Raw genomic sequence first — 19556 nt, forward strand, 5'->3', positions numbered from 1 at the left:
TTTTGTAGAAGCACTGTCGATAGGTTGCCAGGAGATTAAATCAACTTGATGGCACTGAATAGTAATAATAATAACTCTCTACATTATGTGAACTAAGCTGGCATAAACCCATGCTGACAAAGTCCATTTAAGGCCACATTGAGGGCAGAGTTCTTCTAGTGACAAGTTGAAGAAGTAAGTTTTCTGGAGTCCTACTTTTAGTCCAATTTTGTGTACATTTTTATTAGCAGAGTGTATTCATTTATTCATCTCAGATTTGCTAATATTAATTGTACAGCATTTAAAGTGACTCTTGCTTCTGCGATCTGCCAAGTGGTTAGATGGGGTGGCTATTTCAGAGCATTTAATTGGTAAAGTTACCATTGCTGACTTCTTCATCTCTTTTTCCCATAGTCTAGACATAAGAGTCATGGATTAAGCTGGACAAGCAATATTCACAAAGGGTGTAATATTTAATTGGAAAGATGTAATATGCTATATTAATATTATGCATGTCTGAAGATGTAATTTGACAGTGTAAGTTTGTGTGTTGGCCGATGAAGAAGTGAAAGGGAACTGCATCTCCTCTTTACATCTTGCTGTTTGGATCATTTAGGCTGTTGGTCTGAACTGAAGCAAGAATACAAGGGTGGCCATATTGCACATTATCCATCTATTTGGTCATGTCTGTATTCCTAGGTGTATTCATTTGCTATTGTTGTTTACTCATCTATTCAAGGGTAAATGTCATAAATTATGAAACTGTTGTAAATAATGCTCCATCGTTCTGTGCATTTCTAACTTAATGGAAGTAGATTCTTCTAGGACTACTTAGGATTCAGGGACACTGGTGGACAACAAATGGCTTGTGCTAAAGATAATTCTAAAGTAGCACCCGAGGCTGTTTTTTTTTTTTTCAGTGTCAACATAAGAGATTGAATTTCTTGTGGAAGAATGGCATTACAATCTTCTGTGATGATTGTAAACACAACACAAAAAAAATTTATCCCCTTATACTGACTGGATCATTTGCATATTTTTTGTATAAAATGCTTAATATACAATGTAATTACATATCATTTTTCTTTCATTTGATAAGGTTTGGCAACCAAGTGGGCCAAATCAAGCTAATATGATAATTTGGCCCCCGACCCATTGATCAGATCATTATAAGGGCTATGCAGACCCTAAAGGGAATATCAGAGCAGCTAGTAATCTGGGCAGTCCCTCAAAAAATAAAAGTTGGGTAGTCTTGCACATTGGCCTGAAGACAAGTGTGAAAAGCCCTATGTAGTAGCCAGGTTTGCAAATAATATATGGTATTTCGAAAACACTGTACCATAAATGGATCACTTATCTGTCATGCTTCTCAAGTGATTATATTTACTTACCTGAAACCCTGGGCCAGTGCTCCTATCAGCAGGCCCGGGGTTATTCCAGCGAGCACCATGGATCTCGTCTCTTCCGGCTTCTTCTTTCTTAAAATTTCCCGGAGCAGAAGCATGCGCACTAGAATGAAATAGCTGATTTATAAGTTAAGGTTCGGTTTTTCACTCTAATGCGCAGCTGCGCGAAGAAAGAGATAGATGGAAGGGGATCGCTCCATGGTACTTGCTGAAAGAACCCCGTGATGGTGCATTTTTCTGCCGATAGGAGCACGGCCCGGGGTTTTAGGTAAGTAAATACAATCACTTGGGCCTGCCAGAAAGTAGTCCATCCTTAAGTGCAGGCACAAGTTACATGTCTGGTGCAGCTGGGAAACTGACAATATGTCTAGCCCCATGTCAGATTTCAAAATGGAATATAAAAATATGTTTTTTTGAGAATTGGATTTCAGTGCTGATGTGTTTTGAAGAAAAAAAAACACGTTTTCCCATGACCCTTTAAGCAAAACAATCTGTTTTTAAAGGAGATTAAACAAAAAATAAAATGTTGCCTAAATAGAGTTTTTGTAAGCAACTAGTAATATAGAATTATTACACATTTCCAGTGGTATTAGTTATATGTAAGTATAACTGCTAGTGAAAGCTGTATTTGTCCCTTTTTACTCTCTGTTCTGATGGGTCTGATTTTTGAAACTATGTCATCTGATTAATAAACCTGCAAATAACCATGCAAGGTTGACTTATTCTACATTTTTCTAAAAAAAAAAACAGCAATGCAGAAAGGGGCTTGAAATACTGTTCTTTGTTGCAATTAAAATTAATCTCCTTTTACACATATTCATATTAATGATAAAATGCCTACTTTACATTTAAGAAATATAATAGAATGTTTACTTATCTCTAATATAACTTGAAACATCCCCAGAATAACATACATCTCTCCCTTCATGAAGTCTTATTTGGTTTCTACATTACATAAAGCTTAACTTCAGCTCTTTTAGCCACTTCCTTGTCGAGTGTGAAACTTCACCCCATGAGCTCTCCTTCTCTCTCCAACTATGGTTCCTACCGGATCGATTGCCATTGGAGCAGAGGCAGTGAGCATGCCCAGTAGGGGTACCTCTTTCAGGTCTTCATAGTCGAAGAGAGAAGCAAAGCTCAGAAAGGAACATAGGTCAGAGCTTCACACTAGACAAGGAAGTAGCTTAAGTATATAAAGTTAAACTGCATGTAATTTAGAAACCAAATAAAACTTGATGTAAGGAGAAAGGTATGTTCTGGGGAATGTTAAGCGTAATCTTAGAAAATTTTACAATAAAAGGCTTACTTATCCTGTAATCTTGGTATGTTATGGTATGCCTTTTTTTCTCATTTTTGCTTTCTTATAAAATTTAATTGATTTGAATCTTTACTTTATTATGGTCTGCTATTCTTATATGATCCTTCAAAGTGAGCTGCTTAGCTGAAGCCTGTCCAGCAGTATAAAACTGTCAAAAACTTAATATTCCAGAATGTCAAAAAACATTCACAAGTACACAATTACAAATACTGTGTGTAATACATTGTTAGAGTCTTGCATTGGGTGGGGTACAAGTGGAATACACAAAAAGCTGTCAGTTCCCAGGTGCAGAAGCAAATTGGGTTGCTGGTCTGGGTCGAGCATGGTTCTGCCCAACCAAACCTGCACAGGACTCTAATGCCTGTATCCTCCCACTGTCTTGATTGGGAATTGCCTGAAATTGCCAATACTCTAGAGTGTATTTGGCATATGGTCACCTGAAAACTGCCTGTACTGAAGGTGTTGGCATATGCCATAGGAATAAGTGGAGGGAAATTTCAAAAGTTTTGTTGCCTGAGCATTTTCCAGCTTGGCAGGGAGGTGTCAGTGCTTGGAATCTCCTCATTGGCCTGGTGTTGCTGGTGCTTTCTATTGTCTTCTGTTCACTGCATTGGGGCAGTTCTGATTGTTGTGGTAAGGCACTAAAAACCTTGCTGTTTCTTGTCTAAGATAGATATTATTTCTATAAGGACAAATGTGGCAATTTCCAGTAATTGGGTTTAGGGGCGTATAGAGAGCGCCCGCTAGAAAAATGTTCACTCCTGCTTTTGCCTGTCAGCAACCCCCCTTCCCTGCCACGAGCTCACACAGGCGCAAGCGCGTCAATTAAAGAAAGATGAAAGTGTCATGGTGGGGAGATTTGAACGCTACAGAGGGCCCCTCTTTTCCCCTTGCAGAGTCTGTTTCCTCTATAGTTTCTCCATTGCTTGGGTTTTTAATGGGTTAGGAGGCAGCAAATCACTTGATTGTGCCCTCATTGCACTCTGTGACAATAAAAATACCCTTGTACAAGTGCTTTAAACTGAATACCATAGTGACTGCATAAGGGATAAGGGCCTAAAATAAGTGTATGTATATCAAATCATAAGCCTCCAGTGATATAAAACCGTTTCAGATTTCACTTACAGTTTGAATCTTATCCCTAAAGCATGACAGAACTGCTGCTTTATGGAAGGAGACACTGACCACACACAAGTGAATATAACTCCTCAAAAAACTTCTGAATTTTACTAACTATTGCACATTGTTTTAGGCACAAATACAAACCTACTGTTTTTTTATAGTGCAAAAAATGTAATAAAGGTTGACTTTTAACAGCTAAACTGCCTTAGACCATAAATTGTATGATCTGAGCAGTTTTTTTACATTTTGCATCTGTACTGGATGGAGCAGTAGAGGATTGCCATTTAAAGCCTTTCCTTTGCTCCACACTTTCTCCCTTCCGATGTCAACATCAGAACAGGAACAAATGTCTCCTAGGAGTAGTCCCCCTTAGAGACATAAGACAGCAGCAGACGTGAAAATCATGTAACTGTAAATATTATGATTATTGGTTGAGTGGTGTTGGATAACATACTTCGTAAACTTTTTGTGTACCGTGGTTATATTTGAGCTGCACAACTAAGAAATATTTAGAGAAATCCTTCAGGTTTCATTTAGGACAACTCAGAATGACTTCACTTGATTTTGGCTAAATCTGAACGCAGTAACAAGTTCCATTAAGGGGCATATTTAATATGGTGTATTAAACAAAATTTGCTGAAGAAAAGCTGTTTAAAATATCACATGGTGTGTGTCATTTTTCGCCATGTGAAAGGCATATTTGCTGCCGTTATTTTACATTGCTTCTGGCCGAAATCATTTTACGCCGCTTCTTACATCACGAAGCCTGGCAATGTGTGGTGTATTATCTTGCAGTTTTTACACAGCATAATAAGCTATGTAACTAAGGCATTTCAAATTCATTATGAGTACAGTTTTATTTATGGTTTTTATATTAGTTTCACTCAGATATTGTTGGTTAAATATTCTTTCTAAAAAAAGATAGTTTTCCTTTAATATATTTGTCATAAGTGACTAATATTACTGTTTTGGGATATATATATATATATATATGTACAGTGTGTGTGTATATATAGGTAAATACCATGATTTTCCATGGTTTAACTTGAGCCACCATTTTGTGTGTCACAAACTGTCACTAATCACGTGACAGGAAATAATGCAGTTCTTACTGTGACAGGAAATAATGCAGGTTCTTACTGTAACAAGAAGTGTCAGAGTAAAATACACAGCACTGTTGATTAATTGGCTGATGGAAACTAGGATGCAGCATCAGGGGCGATCCTGGCCCCTCCGCTGCCTGAGGCAGCAGCAGTTGCTGCCCCCCCCCTCCATTGGAAATTCACTCTTAAAGTACCTGGAGCAGCATTTTTGCTGCCCCTGGTACCTAGTGGGGTGCTGCCGCCTGAGGCGACGGCCTCAACTTGCCTCATTGGCGAAGCGCCCCTGTGCAGCATACTTAATACATGTTAAAGAATCTTACCAAAAATGTGTGTGTGTGTGTATAAATATATATATATATATATATATATATATATATATATATATATATATATATATATATATATATATATATATATATATATATATATATATATATATATATATATATATATATATATATATATAAAATTATATTATATATTTTTTCTGTCATGGTCTGTGTGCAGAAATCACCTGAAAGAAAATAATAATAACAACTCATTCTGATGAGGCTGATGTAACCTATGAGCCAGGGATGGCCCTTAATACTTAAAATTTCTAGAAGGCTTATCCTATGGCGCATGCTACAGCTACAGATAACCTTATCTGGAAACTCATTATGCAGAAAATTTCAAATTAATTGCACATATTAATATTGGTGGCAAAACAAACCAGTATTACCAATAATCTTTAAAAAAAATACAGTCTTATGCAATTGCTGGATAGTCATTCAGTCTTATTGCAATGCATGCTTTTCAAAACAGTACACTGCATTTTAGCATTGGCAGTAAAACACCATTATGTTTCCATGAGTATTAAATGCAGTGCAAGTGCACACATAGCTCAAATACACCGCCACAGTTCATCAGGCATAGTTTCGCCAGGGCTGCGCAAATTCACGAAGATCCGAAGTTGCGTACAGGTTACCGAACGGTAGCAAAGTTGCGCTTGCGATAAAAAAATAAGCAGTCCTAACAGTAGCCATGTCTAATTAGCATACGGCGTGCAGTTAAAGTATAATGGACGCGTATGCTGTAGCAACTCCATTACACTACACAAGGCCAGGGAAACTTAAGATTAAATAGAGGTCTTATATTGCCCTACACATGTGCCCACTGTATAGTTTAGGTGCCAATATGTAAGGGGGATGGAGGGTACCCCAAAAAAAATTTCAATCTTTTTCAGCCTATCACCCAGTAAAAAGTAAAAAACGCCAGCGTTTTTTTGGGACTTAGAAAAACGTTCAACTATTTTTGAAGAAACTCCTATCTACTCTATTTCGCTTGGTCCACAAGTTAGTGAATTAGCATAGTTACGTCCCTTCGCCAGAGTGAAACTTCGCCTGACGTTCGGCTACGAAGTAGCGTTAGAGTATGTCTACTTTGCTAGTGAATTTACGCCAGCACCTGTTAGTAAATCGACGAAGTGGCAAAATGACATCACACTGGCGAATTTTCGCTAGCGTTAGCCACGTAGCCCTTTAGTAAATTTGCCCCAGTGTTTTCAAGATGGCACCAGTAATTCCTGAAGAATATGTCACTGTGTTGAGAATGTTATCTCATATGTGCCCTGCGTCATTCCGTTAACATTATTACGCCAACGTAACAATGCAATGCATCATGTGTAACTAGAAGTTATCGATAATCATAGTGTAGTATGGAAAAGAAAGAGAAAAAAAAAAGAATCTTCTCGTTTTGTCAGTATAATTATGCTGCTGTGGGGTTTTTTTTTTTAAAAACACCACGTGTGGCATTTGCCTGATGTTGAGAAGTACTTGTGTCTCATGTATTGCAATTATATACTCAATGCAGGTTTTTACCTCAGATAACCGTGTTTGGATCACCCTTTGGTTTCATCAATGGCTTGCTTAATTGATGTCTAGTGCTGGTTATAAACAGGAAATCACCTTTGTGTCTCCTTTCTATCATGTTCCTTTTAGGGATTCTGGATTAACTAGCTACAAGCATAATTAAATATTCTGCAGGGCCAGAGGCAACTAGGGGACTCCTTTCAAACGTAGGAATCAAACAGCTCTAAGGCAGTGTTTAGTAAACTGTAACTGTTATTTTGTTAGTAGTGTGAGTACACTACATGTTTCGGGCCAAGCCCTTTCTCAAGTGTACTGAGTGCAAGGCATTATGGGATTTAATACCTTCATACATGAAACCTCCTCCATTTTGCCATAATCACAATTCTTCAAGAATCAAACCAGGATTTTATGGAACTTGTTTTTCTAACCTGTGAGACCAAACCAGTTTTTAACAAATAAGTAAGATTCAATACAAGCTGTCATATACCTTGTAAGAAAATAAGTACATCCTCTTATTTCATTCTATACAGAATCAGTGATTAGTATGTGACTGTTTATAGGTCCGTTTTGTACACCAAACAGCTTCTATTGAACTGTAAATTGCCCCCTGTAACAGTTCAGACTTATGCCTCTACAAACTCAACCACCTGACTGAACAATCGGGGTTCTGTACTAGGAGCGCTTCTCTTTGGCTTTTGCCAATAATATTCAAATACAGTTTATTTTCACTGCAATATTTTTACATTCTCTTGCAATTTGGTGCAAGTTGCAAATATAGCAGAGCATGTAATTATAAAAGGGCAATAAAACAAATGTAAAACTGAAAAGACCAATCATCCCCACTCCACCCTGTGTTGTCTATTAGTGTTTTATCAGTTGTGATCAGCTATGGTTAGGGAACCTCATAATGGTTCATTCACTGCTTTTTACACTTTACACCACAATTTTTTTGTCACATTAATTTTTACTAGGGATAAGATGTTATAAAACAGTGACTTATATTTAAGTATGCACCGAATCCAGGATTCGGTTTGGGATTAGGCCAGGATTCGGCCTTTTTCAGAAGGATTCACATTCGGCCACATCCTTGTGCCTGGCCAATCCAAATCCTAATTTGCATATGCAAATTGTGGGCAGGGCAGAATTTCCCTTGACTATTTGTCACAAAATAATTTTTTTTCAACCTTTTCATTTCCGCCAAATTAGGAATTGGTTTGGTATTCGGCCGAATCTTCCAAGAAGGATTCGGGAATTCGGCCGAATCCAAAATAGTGGATTCGGTGCATCCCTACTTATATTTAGTGTTGGCTTGATGTAAATAATGTAAACCTTTTATATCATGGCCAGCTCTTTGTAATAGATTTTTTTCTCTGTGCACGTTGTTAATTCACACATAAAAATAAAAACAAAGCTTTCTAAATAATACAGTTATTTTAAAGAAATTGTTTGGCATAAAAATGAAATATGTCTGATTGTTAACATTCATATGTTATTGTTAAAGGTAATATAAACCCAAATGAAATAATCACTATAAACTTACTCAGAGTGCCTCACTAAGCACAATGTACATTCATTTTCGATTTCTGAGCAGTTTGACTGCTAATACCAGGCTTTTGGCTTAAAGAAACAGTAATACCAAAAAATAGTTGTTTTAAACAAATGACAATATAAATTAGTGTTTCCTTTTACTGGTAAAACTGGTGTATTTCCTTCAGAAACTCTACAATAGTTTATATAAACAAGCTGCTGTGTAGCCATGGGGGCAACAATTCAAAACAGAAAAAGGAGAAAAGGCACAGGATACACGGCAGATAACAGATAAGCGCTGTAGTATATAATGGGATTCTTCAGAACTTATCTGTTATCAACTGTGTATCCTGTGCTTAAATGGCTGCCCCCATTGCCACACAGCAGCTTGTTTATATAAAGTATAGTTGTGATTGTCAAGCAAACACACCAGTTACCAGTTTACCAGTGCAGGGTAACTGTACATTCTATTGTCATTCCTTTTAAACGCGTTCATTTTTTGGTGTTACTGTTCATTTAACTAAATGTATCAATTTAGAACAGTTAAGAGTCGGCAACCCCCTTCCCAGAGCTGCTTTAGAAGGTGAAAATAGTAAATAGAAAGTAATTGAAAAAAGTCTTTATTTCTGGGAAACAATCTGAAATGACTATACTCAAAAAAAAAATTTTGAAGGTGAACAACCCCTTTAAACAGTCACCAGATCCAAAATCGTGTGTGGGTTTCTGCACACTTAATCATGGATATCTTTGTAGGTTTCTGCTAAATAGAACAACCTCTTCTAATTTGATCTGGATGGCTGCCTTCTACTCAAGCAAATCCAAGTCTCTTTGTTATACGTATACTAGAGACAGTTTTGTCAGAAATAAATTAACCAGCCTGTATGTTTTTGGGGTATGTGTGAGGCAACTGGAGTACAGATAATGGGACCTGGGTGTTTTCTGGATAATGGATCTTTCTGTATTTTGGATCTTTATACCTTAAGTCTACTAGAAAATCATGATCTGTTTCATTCTACACAGAACAAGTAACTAGTATACGTCAATGGAATGGCTTTACTTCCAATAAGGATGCATTATATCTTAGTTTGGATCAAGTACAAGGCAGTTTTATTTTTACATAGAAGACCGAAATAATTTTTAAAAATTTTGATAATTTGTATAAAATGAAGCTTTCGGTTAACTGGTTGTCCGATAACTGATTCCATACCTGTACCTGAAGGAAACCCAAGCATATACTGGCAGAACATAAAAAAAGTGCAAGGAATTCTTCCTGCAAGGAGTTTGTGTTTCTTTGTCATGAATTTGCTTAAAAAACGAATAGTCACCAATGTTAAAAAAAAAAAAAAAAACTGCTCTACTTCATCCTGTAGCAGAAACATTTCTGAAGTGAAGTGTATTTGCTCTCTGGTTGGCTCAATGCTACTTTGTCCACTGAGTGAGAGAATACACATATATTCTGTATGAACTGCTTCTGGGGTTGGGTTACGAAACTGAAATATAGACTTAGCCGTATACTAGTTACTTGTTCTGTGTAGAATGAAACAGATCATCTATTTTCTTACAAAGTATGATGGCATGCATATAAATCTTCCTCAGTTGTTAAAACCGGTCAGGTCTCTCTGGATAGAAAAACAAGTTTAGTAAATACCTGGTTTGTTTCTAGACAGAAAATAGCATTGTGAGGATGCAGATTAGTGTGTAATAATGGTGTTGGTGCTGCAGATAATTTGTTCCACCTGAATCATGGATGCATTTAGGAAGTTATTTGTCAAAGTTCGAGTTTGTGAGATTTTTTTTCTACCCCGAATAAACTCACAATTCGAATGTTTTCTTATTCATGAAGAAACCTGAATGTAAAAAACTTGATTGAATGCAGTCAGGGAAAAAACTTGAATACCTTGAATTTATCGAGTTTATAGACTAAAAACCCTTGAATACCATGAATTTATCGAGTTTTCGAGTGCAAACCAATGTAATACACCTGAAAATCATGAAGGCAAAAAACATCTTCAAATGGTAAAAGGGACCTCTTCCATTGACTTCTACATGAACTCAACAGGTTTTAGCCTGAGTATTTCCGGATTTGGGATTTTAGCAGCATTGGGGCATAATAAATCTTGAAAAATTAGATTTTTTTTTTTTTTTTTTTTTTTTCAGTCAAACTGCCCTTTAAAAACAAATTTTTTAAAATTTTTTTTTTTTTTGAGAAAACACAACTCGAACTTTGATAATAACCCCCTTAATGATTGCTATGCATGATAATTATAGATTCATTGAAGGGCCTATATTTGTTTGTTTTTTAAACTTTTTTTCGTTGTTGCTCCTTATGTTAGCAGTTTTTTCTATATATGTGGCGATTAGTGCTTTAGCATGAATTTTTAATCTTGATCAATTTTCTGCAGATATTTGCATGTGAACTGTAACTCTTCGTAGTAGGGACATTTCTGTACATTTTTATAGCCTTTACAAAGAGATGATTAATATCCTTTTTTTTTATAGTGTTTTTACAGAGACAGTCCATGATTAACAGCGGGTCCTTTCCCAGTGGACCTTACTGTCTAAGGTCTTCCTCACACAAACACAAATGTCAGTTTTATAAGGGGCCAGTTTAAAGCTTACAATATTTTATACAGTCCATAATCGGTCTGACAAGTAAAGATTTGTCATTCTTGGTTTGTCTTCTCATGTTTGGGTGTAGATAAAGGTACAGGTTAGTACATGTGGAATATTTTGACAATCATTATGTTGTAATTCTACAGAGCCAAAATGGATCTCTTGTTTAATATTACCTGATTAAAACTTGACATATTCAGTTTCATAATAGATTGTATTCACTGGCATGGATGGCTTGGTGTAGTTCTCACTGACAAAACACATTAGCACAATATGTTTCAGTCATCCTTATCCTTGTAATGTAATTACAGACTGTTTTATGCTAAATATACCAGAATTGTGTGTTTATTTTCTATTGGGGTTTACTTTCCACTTTTCCTTTTGGTATTTTCTTGCATAGCAACGGTTGATCTCTTTGGCCTTTTTCAACATGCAGTCAAGCGCCCTCACCTTGCAAAATTGTTATAAAGGCTCAAAATATATAATTAACAGATCTATGCAGCAATTAATATATAAAGAGTTAAAAAGATTAACAATTACTTACCCACAAGTATGTAATAAAAACACTACTCCTAAATAGAATAAGTGAACCCTTTTTTGTTAAAACTGATAACCGAATCAAAATGTAATAAAATTCCAACTAAAAAACATATAATAAATACCTCTATTTAGTTCACATGATCATTATGTGTCTTAAATGCAGGGCTGTGGAGTCAGTACACAGTTAGGTCCATAAATCTTTGGACAGAGACAACTTTTTTTCTAATTTTGGTTCTGTAGATTACCACAATAAATTTTAAATGAAACAACTCAGATGCAGTTGAACTGCAGACTTTCAGCTTTAATTCAGTGGGTTGAACAAAAAGATTGCATAAAAATTTGAGGAACTAAAGCCTTTTTTTTTTTTTTTTTTAACACAATCACTTCATTTCAGGGGCTCTAAAGTAATTGGACCAGGGGCTCAAAAGTAATTGGACACTAACTCAAAGGCTATTTCATGGGCAGGTGTGGGCAATTCCTTTGTTATGTCTATCAATGAAGCAGATAAAAGTCCTGGAGTTGATCTGAGGGGGAGGGGTGCTTATATTTGGAAAAATTTTCTGTGAACAGACAACATGCGGTCAAAGGAGCTCTCCATGCAGGTGAAACAAGCCATCCTTAAGCTGCAAAAACAGAAAAAAACCCATCCGAGAAATTGCTACAATATTAGGAGTGGCAAAATCTAAAGTTTGGTACACCCTGAGAAAGAAAGAAAGCACTGGTGAACTCAGCAACGCAAAAAGTCCTGGATGTCCACGGAAGACAACAGTGGTGGGTGATCGCAGAATCATTTCCATGGTGAAGAGAAACCCCTTCACAACAGTCAAACAAGTGAACAACACTCTCCAGGAGGTAGGCGTATCGATATCCAAGTCTACCATAAAGAGAAGACTGCATGAAAGTAAATACAGAGGGTTCACTGCCACTCATAAGCATCAAGAATAGAAAGGCTAGATTGGACTTTGCTAAAAAAAACAAAAAAAACCATCTAAAAAAGCCAGCACAGTTCTGGAAAAAAGTTTTTTGGCCAGATGAAACCAAGATCAACCTCTACCAGAATGATGGCAAGAAAAAAGTCTGAAGAAGGCGTGGAACAGCTCATGATCCAAAGCATACCACATCATCGGTAAAATGGCGGAGACAGTGTGATGGCTTGGGCGTGCATGGCTGCCAGTGGCACTGGGACACTAGTGTTTATCCATGATGTGACACAGGACAGAAGCAGCCGAATGAATTCTGAGGTGTTCAGAGACACCGTCTAAATGCAGTCAAATTGATTGGGAGTTGTTTCATAATACAGATGGACAATGACCCAAAACATACAGCCAAAGCAACACAGGAGTTTATTAAAGCAAAGAAGTGGAATATTCTTGAATGACCAAGTTAGTCACCTGATCTGAACCCAATTGAGCATGCATTTCACCTGTTGAAGACTAAAATTCAGACAGAAAGGCCCACAAACAAATAGCAACTGAAAGCCGCTGCAGTAAAGGCCTGGCAGAGAATTAAAAAGGAGGAAACCCAGAATCTGGTGATGTTTAAGACTTCAGGCTGTCATTGCCAGCAAAGGGTTTTCAAGTATTAGAAATCAACATTTTATTTTCAGCTTTTTGATTTGTCCAATTACTTTTGAGCCCCTGAAATGTAGTGATTCTGCTAAAAAAGGCTTTAGTTCCTCACATTTTTATGCAATCTTTTTTTCAACTCACTGAATTAAAGCTGAAAGTGCAGTTCAACTGCATCGGAGTTTTCATTTAAAATTCATTGTGGTAATGTACAGAACCAAAATTAGAAAAAAGTTGTCTCTGCCCAAATATTTATGGACCTAACTGTAAATCCTTCAACCTCCAGCTCCAACTCTCCATATTGATTGAAAGAAGTTAAGTACACAACATACAAGACATTTTATCACTCCCAAAGCTTAAAAATATGAACTGCATCCTTTGGTATTTCTAAACCAAAAACAATTGGAAAACCCTAAAACAACTTGTATATTAACTGAACATGGCATATAGCTATAGAATAGTTGTTAAAGACAATCTGAAATTAGCTAAAGTATTGTCCTTAGAAAAAGAATTGCTTCTACCGAATCCTCCTTCATAGAAACTCTTAAATCTGATTTGATTATTTTCAGTGCTTGTATTTAAAGTTATTAGGAGTCTACATTTTTGGTGACTCTGACTCCAGATACCCAAAATTTCTTCCGACTCCCAACTCCACAGCTCTGCTCAAATGTGCTGTTATTGTAGTTAAATCAGAATACATAGTACATAGAATAGACAGTAAATAGTGTGAAAAATGTGCTCCTTATGGTCGTATCACACAGCGACTCATCTGAAAGCCATGTTCCTCATCCAGCCATTGGAACTTTCCCAGTTAATTGTTTCATTTATTATAATTAGGAAATACCATTCTTTTGTTTATTTAGAAGTTAACACCTTATGGGTAAACAAACCTTACAGAAGTTAAATACTATAATGATAGACTCTTTATTAACCCTGGTGCCATAAGCTTGTAATATACTAAGTTATACAGGCATTCATTGCCTAAAATAAGTATTAGTTGGGTCATTAACCTGTTATTACATGTGATATTTGCATACTAAGGTGCAGTGACTTGAATTTCGCTGCTAGTTAGGGAAGAGGGGCATTCACAATTTCCATTGAAAATATTTGAAGCAAAATATTACTTTTTTTTTAATGTTTATTTTCTCAATTATGTATTCTGTTAGACTGTATGTATAAATACATGGTTTGTCTGTATAATAACTGGATAAAAGTTGTAGGTGCTAAAGTGCAGAAACATGTTTTCTATTCTTTCTAGAGGTAGAGTAATAGGAATGTTTTTCTTAGCTGTACTACTATACATCAAACCGTGAATGTACACATACTTCCTTGGTATCTTATGTTCAAGAACTAACCGCACACAGAAGTCATTTTATTGGCCCCTGGGTAAATAAACACCAGTAGTGGGTTGTTTGAAACATGTATTTTAATTTTCAGTTTAGTGTTAAATGTGTTTTAGTTTGATTTAAAATACATTATTGAGCATAATTTTGTAAAATGGAGAGTTGCTTTAGGTATAAGAAAGTCTATGCAATACTTACTTTCTTTCTGCAACAAAAAAAATATATTTGACTTTTCCTGTGTTCTACAACAGGCTCAGATCGCCTTCCTGCAAGGAGAAAGGAAAGGACAAGAAAACTTGAAGAAGGATCTAGTAAGAAGAATTAAGATGTTGGAATATGCTCTGAAGCAGGAAAGGTAAATACTGTCTATCATTCATTATTTTAGCTTTATGTTAAAGGGGACTGTCACCCTAAGAAATAATGCCAAATCCAATTTTATGATGTTATTAAAGCAAAATAAACTTCACTTACACAATAATAAATGATTGTTTTTTTTAATCTTGGAATTCAAAATCATGTGAAGCAGGCAGGCGCCATTTTGTGGACATTGTTATTAAGGCAGGCTTTCCATCTTGCCAAAATATTGTTTATGCACCAGAATGGGCCACCTGATGTCCATGTCCTTGCACTGGCTAAATAATTAGATAATGAGGAGAAAAGTGGAATGTGAGAAGTGCACTAACATCTAGGAAAGTGAAAGTAATTGCCTGCTCTGCCTCTATGCCTCTGGCATAGAGGAGGGGCAGTCAATATATCATTGGCAGCTGAGATTTTTAAATGAGTTTATAACGGGTATGGATTTTTGAATAAAAAAAATAATTTGGGTTCCATAATTCATTTGAAAAGTACTTTTATTATACAGTTTTTATATCTGGGTGACCGGTCCCCTTTGAGCCATATTCCATACTCTAGCCTGTGGTTTTTCAACTTTTTTTTTCATCCTGGTTTCATTTATTTTATTCACTATATGTATATGTTTGTACATGAATTCCATTGAAAAAGAATTTACAGTTTGAATGCTGTATTTTACATAGGCATAGAAAGGCTTTCATGTGTGAGAAGCAAGAACCTCTACTCACAAGATTTTCAAGTGATCATGTGTACTCTCCCAATTCCTATATGCAAGGCATCAGTTATCTGCTACGCTATAATTCATAGGACAGACAAAAATTCAGAGCCTTAGGGCAGGCAGAGTGCCCTAAAAATTCAAAGGAGGGCCAAATCTGGCTGCAGGCCTCCATTTAGACAGCCCTGATCTTGATAGTGGTCAACATTGGCTGAGTTTGATGAATTGCTAACAATGCAGTGAGGCAAAGCATGGTTCTTTTCTAGTAAAAACAAGGCAGGCATTTATGTATGTATATTTTTTTAGTATTCACTCTTCAACTAGTAGATTAGATCTATTTTGATTCTATTGGCATCACTACTTTTGTTGTTTGGGGCATTAATTAATCAGATAAGCTTTGGACCTGTCTAGTTAATAGATATTGGGCCAATTTTATTATGGTTTTCCTGCCTTTCAGTCTAATCTAATCCAAACACCTTTTAAGGGGCCCCGTTTTATTATGGATGCTCAAAGTGTTGGGATGCTATGTAGCGTGTGCGTTAAAATGATAAAGCCAAGCCCTTTATTAAAATCACCCACAAACCGTAAAGCATGACAAACCTTATAAAAGGAAATTTTGGCTAGGCTATTCCCATGTTTGATAGCTTGTCCATTCCTATACAGATAACTATAACTTTTGAATCCCCGGCATTAGGTTATATTTTATCTTTGTACACTCAAGTTTTTATTTTTTACAAACTTGTTTTGGTGTCTTTATTATCATTCAGTAATTGCTTCTGATAGTTAAGTTAGTTGATCGCTAATGCATCACTTGTTTTTATGCGTGGCACTTTGTATTTAGTGCTGGAATTGTTTTTTTCTTTTCTGTCTTGTTATGAGAGAATGCCAAACATCTATGTGCTTGTGTGTTTTAAATGTATTTTTTGTACAACTGAGCTATAGTAAGCCATCAAATAAATCATGTATAAATCCTATCCCTTTTAAAATGTATATAAAATGTATAATGCCATCACTTTGAGGGATGTCTTATCTCCTACTGTTTATAATAATTAAGGCACTTCAAAAACAATACTATGATGATTTTCAGTCATATATACATAAGGTCAGCAATGTTCCCTTTGTTTTGGGGGGTGGCTTGGAGGATTAAACATACAGTGAAGATGATGGTGCAGATTTACTGACACATTTTGTGCCATGGTGTGCTTAATGGAATTTTTCCAATATGTCATGGTCCAGCCATTCTTCAAGTGCACTCTGAATCTGGGCTACTGTGCAGCAATCCTGTTTATGTAGGATGCCAGCGACCACCATTATCCTGTAGGCTGTAAAGTCCTAATATGGCTCAAATGTGATTTTTTAATTTCTTTTATAAAAGATGGAGTATGAGCAGTAATAGTTGTGGTTGATTTCAGTCTCTTCTAAGAAGATTTTATGTGAGTTTTCAGACCTAAAGCATCAGGCTCATATAACATGGCAATGCTAAAGTTGTATTCACCTTTAAATAACCCCTCAAAATAGAGCCTAATACAGTTAAGCAAAACTGGAAAAATAGATGCTGCCATTGGCTTGTATGTGTGCTCTCATTAATCTCCTAGCAACTGCAGCATCTCTTTTTCCACCCATGGTTGGTGTGATTCAGTTTGCTTGTTGTCATGGAGAAATGAAGATCAGGAGAGGTAAAATGGATTATATATTAAAATTCCTTATGAAAAGTATCAAAGTCCATGGCAGCGTGTGTTTTGTTTAATTTTGTTTTTCCTATAAGCCAGACACTGACATCTTATTGTTTATTCATAACAAGGATAGTAGCGGTGCATATTGGATCCCCAGGGCTTGAACAAAATGGTATTGCAGTATTAGCACTGCACCTTTGCTCAGAAAAATGCAGTATGCTGGTGTTGTAATTGGGGCTAGTGTGCTATTTCAAGAATATAGTCTGATTGTTTAGTTCAGGGGTCAGCAACCTTTACTATCAAAAGAGCCATTTTGCCCCCTCTTCCACTAAAGAAAAATAGTCTGGAGCCGCAAAACATAACACAGCTTTTAAAAGTTTTAACCTTTTTTTAATTTTAACTGTTACAACAACAGAATACAACAAACAGAAATGCAGTGTGTATGTGTAGGCCTACTTTGAAATAAATTAAACACTTAATAGCCCTACTAAATGTTAGTGGTCTCATCTGTTTAATGTGACTTCTGTTTCTGAAGCTCCATGCTGGTCTTCCCTCTATTGTCTTGAGTGTGTGACCGCGGTAAGAACCATGATGAATCATATTGCTGTGGCTCGGTCTTGCCTGTCACTCATGGGACATCTAAACAGCCCTCACACCTGTTGGTGGCTTCCTGAGTGTGCTACCGCGGTAATCTGACCGTTAGTGTACCGCGGTCGCACACTCAAGAAGCCGCCAGTAGGTGTGAGGGCTGTATAGACGATGTGATAGGCAAAGCCGCAAAACCGAGCCGCAGCAATCAGAATGAAGAGCCGCATGAGGCTCAGGAGCCACGGGTTGCCTACCCCTGGTTTAGTTAGAAAGAATCAGGTTCTGGGAGCGGGCTGCCTTTTGAATTAAGAGTACTTTGATGGTATTCTAGATTGCCCTAATAAATATATCCTATAGTGACTGCATGTAAGGCACTGGACATCTTTACCACTCTAGTGACACTTTGGATCCAGGTTGTTGAGTCAGTTCTTCTACTGTTTTTGTTTATATTTAATGTGATTTTTGGAGCCTTTTACAGTTTGCTAATATTAGGGATGCACCGAATCCAGGATTTGGTTTGGGATTCGGGCTTTTTCAGCAGGATTCGGATTCGGCTGAATCCTTCTGTCCGGCCGAACCGAATCCTAGTTTGCATATGTAAATTAGGGGGCGAGAAGTGGAAATTGCGTGACTTTGCCACAAAACAAGGAAGTAAAAATTTTTTCCCCTAACCCCCCCTAATTTGCATATGCAAATTAGGATTCGGCTCGGTATTCTAACAAATCTTCCGCGAAGGATTCGGGGGTTCGGCCGAATCCAAAATAGTGGATTCGGTGCATCCCTAGCTAATATAGCTGGAATGTCAGGTTTTAATGTTAAACAGTTCTATAATGCAGGGATTACCAATTTAGGCCAGACGTTTCCTCTCTCAGCCGAATTTTAATGCCCCCCCCCAGCTTTCTCTACAGACTACACATCTCTGTACAACTTTTTTTTCACATTTGATGGCTACAATCCTCTTGAAATATAGCAATGAGTTTGATAACATTTTTCCTTTTCTCTGAAAAGCAATTGACAATTTATGCTGTAGGTGGGTATTAGTCAGGGACACATTACAAGTACCTGCTATTAAAAAGTGAGTGTTTTAAAAATGAGTTTTAAAGTGATCCAAATATAATGAAGGGTTAAAACTGCCTTTAGGGCAGAGACACATGCTCAGATTTGGGGAGATTAATGGCCCAGCGACAAATTTCCTCTTCTTCGGGGCGACTAATCTGCCCAAACTGCCTCCTGCCGGTTAGAATGCCTCACGAGGAAACTTCAGGCAACTTCGGATAACGAAGCGATCCAAGTGCCATCCCGCCGGCAGCAGGAGGCAGTTCGGGGAGATTAGTCACCCCGAATAAGAGGCGATTTATCGACGGTTGACTAAATCTCCCCGAATCTAAGCATGTCTCTGCCCTTAGAAACACTACTATTATTTATATAAATAGGCTGCTGTGTAGCAATGGGGGCAGCCATTCAAAGGAGAAAAGGCTTGGGTTACACAGCAGATAAGCTCTGTAGAACATAATGGTGTTATCTGTTATTCACTACTTAAACTTTGCCATATAGCCTTTTTCCAATTTCCCCCATGGCTACACAGCAGCTTGTTTATATGAAGTATAGTAGTGTTTCTGAAGCAAACCGATCAGTTGTACCAGTGCAGGGGGACACTACATGATATTTTCATTACTTTAAAACACTTTCATTTTTTGATGTTGCTGTTCCTTTAAGCAGCATGTTTATCATTCAAATACACGAGGTAGCTGGGAGGGGATTTTGTTAGCCTTGGTTCTACTTGTTAGGACTGCAGCAAAAAGTTTAATCTGCAGTGGCCCTAAAATTCCTTTTAGACTAAAGTTCCATAAGGTTTGATGAAGA

At 36.9% G+C, this 19556-nt stretch overlaps 1 protein-coding gene across 2 annotated transcripts in view; it reads left to right on the forward strand.

The window, feature by feature from the left end:
* The window catches only part of LOC108716119 (striatin), a 59125-nt gene that overhangs the window by 5579 nt on the left and 33990 nt on the right, over positions 1-19556 (forward strand). For both annotated transcript variants that reach the window (XM_041562738.1, XM_041562737.1), the window contains exon 2: positions 14618-14721. In XM_041562738.1, coding sequence (XP_041418672.1) covers positions 14618-14721 — 104 coding nt within the window. The remainder of the gene's footprint in view (positions 1-14617; positions 14722-19556) is intronic.

This window comes from Xenopus laevis, chromosome 5L, assembly GCF_017654675.1.
Source record: "Xenopus laevis strain J_2021 chromosome 5L, Xenopus_laevis_v10.1, whole genome shotgun sequence".
NCBI lineage: Eukaryota > Metazoa > Chordata > Amphibia > Anura > Pipidae > Xenopus > Xenopus laevis.